The sequence below is a fragment of the Nicotiana sylvestris genome, chromosome 1 (genome assembly GCF_000393655.2).
Source record: "Nicotiana sylvestris chromosome 1, ASM39365v2, whole genome shotgun sequence".
In the NCBI taxonomy this organism is placed as follows: Eukaryota; Viridiplantae; Streptophyta; class Magnoliopsida; order Solanales; family Solanaceae; genus Nicotiana; species Nicotiana sylvestris.
The window spans coordinates 106,511,036-106,519,826 of record NC_091057.1 but is presented as its reverse complement, the minus strand read 5'-3'; the positions used below and the strand labels follow the sequence as shown (position 1 = coordinate 106,519,826).

The window sequence follows — 8,791 nt, the reverse complement described above, 5'->3', positions numbered from 1 at the left end:
ACAACAAAAGAAGTCCAGCTAAGCTAACTCATGCCACATATATGCACACAAACATGATAGAGAATAGAAACACAGAAGTAAAGTACTAATATAACAAAAGAGGATATAATTGATATTAATAAAACTTTAATATGCCTTTACTTTAAAAAAGCAAAAGGCAACATTGGACTTGTTAGAACGGGAGCATTAGTGTTTCATCCCAACCATATAAAAAAAAAGAAAACAAAACATCTGCCAACAGAACAAAAAATGAAACTGAAGAACATTTCCAGAATCTGGTCACTGAAGGGATACTTAAGGGGCACTAGGATTAGAAGGCTTGGAGGCTGCAGCAAGTGTTTGGAGAACAAGGTCTATTCGGGAATTGGCCGACTTTTGCTCTTTGAGCAGTGCTGCTTTCAGGTTATCTACTTGCGCCCTGAGATCAGCATTCTCCTTTGCCAAATGAGTTACCTCATCATTTGACGCCGGAACCCCTTGGGCTTGCTGACCTTCCAGGATAGCATTCCTAGCCTTCAACCGACGAATTTCCTCAATTGCATTATTCTGAGCATTAATCAGTTGTGAGATGGTTGATGTACTTCCTACTCCCCCATTCTTTTCCAGGCACTCGCATTCTTCCAATGTAGTTTGTGAGAAAGTCTGTTTCTTAGTCCCCACCTTGCCTTGCCCCAATGGCACCGCAAAGAAATTAAACACTCTGGTAAGCAAAAACCCGTAGGGAAGGCCATGATTGCCATCCTTGAAGGTGGCTACATTTTGCATGTGCTTAATCATAATAGCAAGCAGGCTTACAAGGTTAAAGTTGTCCAGTTGCTCCATCAGGAACAGGTCAGACTTAGAAGTCACGGACCTCCTCTCAGCTCGAGGTAATAGAACTTTGTTAACCAACTCAAAAAGTAGCTGATAGACAGGGAGTAACGCCTTTTTATGGATTTGGTCCCCCTTCTAGTTTGCGTTGTCCTTTACCATGACATTTCTGAAGTTGAACTGACAAACATCCTTTACACTGGACACACCAGCTCTAGGAACTTTAAGAATTTCACCAAGCAGCTTTACATCAAACACTATATCCACTCCATTCACCAAAGCATAGATGTGGTCGGTGTCAACGGGAAATAGGCTAGGAAAGAAGCTTTGTACCTCATCCTCATAAGCCTTAAGGCCATGTATTTGAAATAGATGCCCCCACTGTTGAAACTCAACTATTTCAAGAATCTGTCGCATGCCAGCCATCTCAGAGATTGCAGGGTCAAATGTACGACCCAGAAGAACCTTTTGGTGCCTTGGGCATTCTGACCCAAGACTAACTTCACTCCTTAACCTCTTCATAGAACTAGGTTCCTGAACAATTTCAGACTTGCATTTTTCGGACTTCTCACCACTTAATTTTCCTTTTCCCTTGGATTTGACTAGCACATCTTCATCAGACATCGAGAACTCACTCACAATCTCCTTCAATTTGGAGCTGGAAGGTGATCCTTTTTCTATTGACGCGGGCCTTTTCTTTTTCTGAGACTATAGAACTAGAGAACCAGGTTCAGTTAGTGTTCTTCTTCCACCTCTACTACAGGGATCACCTCATCACCTACCAGTACACTGTCTTTCACCAACTTACTTCTTTTCTTCTTACTACTTTTCTTGCTATTTTGAAGGGCAGAATCATAGTCCACCTTAGCTTGAAGCCTGGTAGTAGGTCGTTTGGTTTCAGACTCAGGGGTGGACATAACCCTCGGCTTAGCTATGAACGCATCAAGAGCCATGTTATCTAGGTCCTCCTCATCACTGGACCTCATTTCAGGTGCTTGTATTTCCAAAGGCACAACATCGAATATAGGAGCAGAACTATCCTAAGAATGAGAGCCCTGACCTGGGTCATCCGGAAAGGGATCAAGTTCCTCATGTGAGGGCCAAGTAGTATCTGTTAGTGCATCCCCTTCAATAGTTACAATGACTCCTTCGTCCCCCACACATTGTACTTCGTTCTTGTGAAAGATGATCTCATGCAGCACACCATCAGCAGATACCACAAAAATAGTTACATCATTTTCTTCCTTAATTGGTACAACTCCTACTACAAAATCGGAGCTACGATGACAGAACTCTCTATGACCTCAGGGTTTTGACCTTGTTCTCCACTTGGTCTTTGTCTAGTGGAAACCTCAGAAGATGGAGAGGACGAAACAATAATTTTAGGGGTTTCTGAAATAGAGAGAGACGGGGAATCTGGGTGAGGTGTGATTTTAGCGGGAAAGGTAAGAGCGGGTAAGGAAGGCTCAGTGGGAATAGAAATCTCCACAGGTTTATCAGTAGGTATGATTGAGGCAGGGAGGTCGGAGTTTATCTCAGCCATTGGAACACTAATGTGAAGATGCTTTTGAGAAATTCTAATGGAGGACTTATGGTTAAAGAAAATAGAAAAGGGTTTTTATGAGGAGGGGATAATTATGAAGAGAGAAGAAGAGGCACCGGTTCTGAAACAGCGGTTGGGCATGGAGAAGTGCAATGTTTCAGAGGGAGATGGAACGATTTGAAGAGAAGAGACGTGACAACAGGATCTGAAAAGTTGAATGACATGACAATTGTATTTTGTATTCTTTTTAAGACGTGTATTAAAGGTTGCACAAAACTACTAAACTTTGGTACAATAACCAGGTTCTTGACCTTTTATTTGAAAGAATCAATCCTCTTTTATCATTCATGCAATGCATCTACAACTTCTATACTCAGAATGCTTGTTTACCTGTAATGGTATTAAAGTGAGTTAGACATGGCCAGAAAACACTTTTAGCCAGTTATTTCTTGAAGGTGATATTCATAGACAGATAAAGAGGAATCAAGTTCTCAATTGGGCTTTAAAAGCCCCAACTTTACTCTGTTTCTTTCAAACTGTTCCCTACTTAGTGACTTGGTAAAAATGTCTGCAATTTGATCTTCTGTGCTGCAGAACTTCATACATATCAACCATTTCTCCACATTATCCCTCAGAAAGTGATGCCTCACATCAATATGTTTTGTCCTTTGTGTTGAACTGGATTCTTGGCCATGTGAGTGCACTGGTGTTGTCACATAGAAGGGCCACACTCTCAGTGAGTGCCCCAAAGTCCTCCAGTTGTTGCTTGATCCATAAAAGTTAAGCACAGTAGGATGCTGCGGCTACATATTCAACTTCAGTTGTTGAAAGAGCCACTAAATTTTGCTTCCTTGTGCCCCAAGAGATAAGACATGAACCTAAGAAGTGAGCCATTCCAGAAGTGTTTTTACTATCCATAAGATAACCTGCATAATCTGCATCAGCATAACCAATGAGATTAAAACTGTCACCTGAGGGATAATACAACACCGTGTCTTGTGTTCCTTTGAGATATCTCAGTATTTTTTTGGCAGCCTTCAAGTGAGATTCCTTGGGATTTGATTGAAACCTTACACATAGCCCCATACTAAAAACAATATCAGGTCTGCTGGCAGTGAGATAAAGGAGAGACCCAATAATGCCTCTATACATGGTTTGATTCACAAGAGATCCAGTTTCATCCATGTCCAGTCGAGTGGCAGTAGCAATGGGAGTGTCTATCACCTTTGATGCTTCCATGTCAAACCTCTTCAAGAGCTCCCTGATGTATTTTTGCTGACAAATGGATATACCCTTTGGGGACTGTTTTACTTGAAGACCCAAGAAGAAGTTCAGTTCCCCCATGATGTTAATTTCAAATTCACTTCCCATGAGTTTTGCAAATTCTTCACACAGAGAATCAGTTGTTGCTCCAAAAATGATATCATCAACATAGACCTGAACAATGAGCAGGTTCCTTCCTCGTTTCTTTAAGAGAAGAGTGTTGTCAATTTTCTCTCTTTTAAAGCCATTTTCCAAGTGGAACTTTGACAGCCTTTCATACCAAGCTCTAGGAGCCTACTTTAGTCCGTATAAGGCTTTGTCCAGTTTAAAAACATATTCAGGGTGCTCATGACATTCAAACCCTGTAGGTTGCTTCACATAGACTTCTTCCTTAAGAAGTCCATTAAAAATGCACTCTTGACATCCATTTGGAACAAGGTGAATTTCATATGAGATGCAAAAGCGATTAGGATTCTAATAACTTCCATGCAAGCCATTGGAGCAAACGTTTCATCATAGTCAATTCCTTCCTCATGATTGTAGCCTTGAACCACTAGCCTGGCTTTGTTCCTTGTGGTAATTCCATGTTCATCGAGCTTATTTCTGAATACCCACTTGGTTCCTATAATGGTTCGATCTGAGGGTCTAGGTACCAGTTGCCACACATTGTTTCTCTTAAACTAATGTAGCTCGCCTTGCATGGCTGTAATCCAATCTGCATCTTTCAAGGCTTCCTTGATATTCTTGGGTTCTATCTGGGAGAGAAAAGCTGAGAAGGCAAGTGAATTTCTGGCTCTTGAACTAGTTCGTACTCCGGAATCTAGAGGAGTAATAATGTTGTCCATCGAATGAGAGCTTTGGTGTCTCCAGTAAGACGTCTGAGGTTCATTCTGAGAGGAAGAGGGTATGTTTGGCTGGTTTTCCTCTGTTATTCTCTTAGGTGCTAGTAGGGTTCCCTGAACTACATCAACTACTCTTTCTTCATCTTCAGTGGTTGTAATTGAAGTGCTTGGTTCTATTGAAGATGAGGCAGTATTGTCTTCACTTAGCTCCTTTACTTGACTCGTCATATCTGCTTTTCCGTTTGTCATGTTAATGACTTCACAGGGACTAGTAAGGGTTCTCCATCTTGATCTTCCTCAGCACTCTTCTCACAGGATGGATAAGACTCATCAAAAATAACATGAACACTTTCCTCAACACATTAAGTCCTCTTATTATATATCTTGTAAGCCTTGCTTTGAGAATAGTATCCCAAAAATATTTTTTCATCTCTCTTGGCATCGAATTTACCAAGCTGATCCTTTCCAATGTTGAGAACATAACATTTGCACCCAAGTGTTCTTAGGTGAGTCAACTTGAGTTTCCTTCCATTCAACAATTCATAGGGGTTTTTGTTCAGAAGTGATCTGATCATGCACCTATTCACCAAGTAGCAGGCAGTGTTGACAGCTTCAGCCCAGAAGTTCTTTGCAATTCTACTATTGATCAACATTGTTCTTGCCATCTCTTCCAGAGTTCTGTTCTTCCTTTCTACTACTGCATTTTGCTGGGGAGTTCTGGGAGTTGAGAAGGTGTAAGTGATGCCATTTTCATTGCAGAATTCATCAAATTTGACATTGTCAAATTCTGTCCCATGATCTGATCTAATGCATGCGACTCTGGACTCCATATATACCTGGATTTTCTTCACAAAAGCCACAAACACCTCAACAGTTTCATCTTTGGTTCTGAGAAACAGAGTCCATGTGAATCTGGAGTAGTCATCCACTATCACAAAAATGTATCTTTTTACTCATATGTTTTGCACTCTCATAGGTCCACATAGATCCATATGCAGAAGCTCTAGTGGATTTGAGGTTCTCACATCTCTTTTAGACTTAAAGGAGGACTTCACATGTTTTCCTCTAGCATAGACATCACAGACCTTTTGCATCTTGAATTTTGACATAGGCAAACCATGGACCAGGTCCTTCTGAATTAGTTTGTTCAGAAGAGAGAAACTTGTGTGGCCCAGTCTTCTGTGCCATAGTTCAACATCATCATCAATATCTTTCAGACAACTCAGATCACCACTATGTAAGGACTCAAAATCAGCAACATAAATGTTCTTGTATCTTTTAACCACAAGTACTACTTCACTAGTCACAAGATTAGTGACTGTACATATTTTGGACAAGAATTCCACTTTGTTTCCTTTATCACAGATTTTAGAAACACTCAAGAGATTGCACTTAAGGCCATTGACATAGTACACATTTTCAATAGAATGAGTGAGTGACTTCCTGACATTTCCAACTCCAAGAATGTACCCCTTTTTTCCATTGCCAAAGGATACACTCCCTCCTTGTAAGGATTTTAGTGAAAGAAAGTCCATGGTATTCCCAGTAATGTGCTTTGAACACCCACTATCCATGAACCATTGTTGACCACTTCCTTTCACTGTTCCCTCTTTGTTGCCATCATCTTCATCATCATCTGATTGAGCTATCAAAGAAAAACCTGAGTCATATTCAATCTCCTCGCCTTCAACTGCCATCATGGAACTATCACCAGTATCAGGTTCATCTTCAGACTCACTAGAGGAATCCCCCATGCTGCAAGAGCCTGTCTCATCATATTGTCAGCGGATCTTTTTCTCTTGAAGTCCTTGAAAGGAACCAGGTTTTTCTTAGCTGTTTTCTCATGGTAGTTCTTGGAGAATTCTTGCTCAAGAGAGGATAGTCTTTCATGTAGTGTCCAGGCTTTTCCCCACTTGTAACAAATATCATAGTTCTTTGGTCTGCTAGAGCTGTCCCTTTTTAGCATTTCTTCATTTCTTCTAACCATCTTCTGAAATCTTTTGGTTAAGTAAGCCATGTCATTGTCTTCATCACTTGAATCATTGTTATCAGCTTTAAGTACCATGTTCTTTTCCTTCTTTGGTTCTCTTCTTTCACTGTCTAACTTCCTCTTCAACTTGTAGGTCTTCAAATTTCCGATCAACTCTTCTATGGTCAGCTCATGTAAGTCCTTCGATTCAGTAATATCATTCACTTTTCTTTCCCAAGAGCTAGGCAGAATGCTGAGAATTTTCCTCACTAGCTTGTTTCTAGGAATAGTTTCACCAAGTAAGTGTAACTCATTTATGATGGAAGTGAATCTTGTGTGCACATTTTGAAAAGTTCATACTCGGTAGTGAGCATATCAATCTTAGACTGTTTTACTTGTGTGGTTCCCTTATGAGCTGTTTGCAAAGCTTCTCGTATCTCTTTGGCAGTGTCACAGGTGGAGATTCTATTGTAATCTTTAGGTCCTATTCCACATTCTTGGCACGAAAATTCTTCTCCACAGCTTTCTTGTCTGCTTCAGTGTATTCTTTACTGGTTTTTGCCATTGAAAATGGAAGTTCTTCCAGTACCTTTGTTAGAACATAAGGACCATTGCATATGATATCCCATAACTCAGAATCCTCATCCATGATAAAATCATGCATTCTTATTTTCCACCACCCATAGTATTGTCCATTGAACCTGGGAGGTCGGTATGTAGATTGACCTTCTTCAAAATTTGGTGGAGCAGCCATAAGGATCCTTCCTAGGTGTTAGCCTGATAGGAGGAACCTGCTCTGATGCCAATTGTTAGTTTGTATGAGTCCACCAAACAGTAGATTACCTGGTCCTCTACGAGATTCTGCTGAGAATGCTAATAAAACTGCAAGTAAGTAAGGCACAGGATTTTTACGTGGAAAAATCCCTTAGAAGGGGGTCAAAAAACCATGACCTACACCTGTAGGATTTCAAATTCACTAACTTGTAAAAACCTATTACAAGCCACTTTGTAATGACTCCATTACAAAGAATTTACTCAATTAACTTGTGGTACTCTTACCACCAGACACTTTGTGACTCCCTAGTTACAAAAACTTTTACTAACTTGTGATGCTCTCACCACAATCCACTTTGTCACTCTACAGTTACAAAGACGTTTGCTTATGACTAAACCTAGTCACAACATAAAATCAAGGAGTTTATGGATTTACAAGAGGATTCCTAATCAACGCTTCTAGATAAGTAATTTAGGAGATACAATAAGTACAATTACAAAGTTACAACTCAACTAGGACAACAACAAGCTAACTTTAGGAACTGGTCCATAGTTGCGTTCAACTTTGTTCTTCAAGCTCGTGAGGATTGATTTCTCTATTTTTGCCAAAATGCTTGAATGAGGAACTGAAACATTCAATTGATGTTTTAATATAAACTCATTGTTGGTACACCTTGATCACATCACTTGAAATTATGTGAACACTTTAGTTGGTCAGAGAATGAGTGGGCACTGGAAACAGTGCAGTAGAAACACTGCATGCAGTTACTTCATTTCCAGTTGTGTCCAATTGACTTTGTACTTCTATGAGGAAACCACAAGGGTATCAGGTCCTTGTTTGGGTTCCTAGCTCCTGAAGCTGTAGTAGTTCACCTTTATCTGGAATCCGTTAAGCTCGTAGAATAGTCCAAGCAGGTCAGGTCCCCTATCTGGTTCTTAACAATAAGTGTGTTATATCATCAAAACATAAGGCAAGAATATTTAAAACCTATCACCTAGGTCTCACAAGTTATGGGCAGGCCTAATAGAGTCTTGCAGATCGGTGCGAAGATGTCCGAACTTATTTTTCAGAGGTTATAGGGTGTTAGGAAACTACTATTTATTCATCCTCTATCGTGCAGTTGATAGTATAATAAGTTTCTTTATCTTATTCTCTCACAGATGGTGAGAACGCGCATGGTGAATGTTCCAGACCCATGAGGAGTTGCTCCTCTTGTTTCTAGAGGATGAGATAGAGGCCGGGAGAGGGCACCAGCCCGAGGTAGTATATAGGGACGCCCCAGAGTTGCCCCAGTTGCACTACCAGCGGATCCAATGGAGGATCCCATTATTGAGAAGCAGGGCGAGGTACCCGCAGCTAAGTCAACCTCGGTCAATTTCATGTCAGCATCAGGCTTCTAGGAGGTTATAGGTCGTATGATACAGTTCATAGATTCTATGACTCAGGCTGGTTTATTTCCGGCAGACCCAGCCACATCTCAGGCTGGAGGGGGAGCACAGACCCCTACTACTCAGGCTCCTGGGCATGCAGCTATTGTATATCAAACCCCGGACGCACTACACATAGGCAGGGCCCAGCCAATTGCAACA

At 40.8% G+C, this 8,791-nt stretch overlaps 1 protein-coding gene across 1 annotated transcript; it reads right to left on the bottom strand.

The window, feature by feature from the left end:
- Positions 1 to 3,133: 3,133 nt before the first annotated feature.
- Positions 3,134 to 3,538, bottom strand: LOC138872835 (secreted RxLR effector protein 161-like). The gene has a single exon (XM_070151256.1). The coding sequence runs from the start codon at positions 3,536 to 3,538 to the stop codon at positions 3,134 to 3,136; it is 405 nt and encodes a 134-aa protein (XP_070007357.1).
- Between the last annotated feature and the right edge of the window lie 5,253 nt (positions 3,539 to 8,791).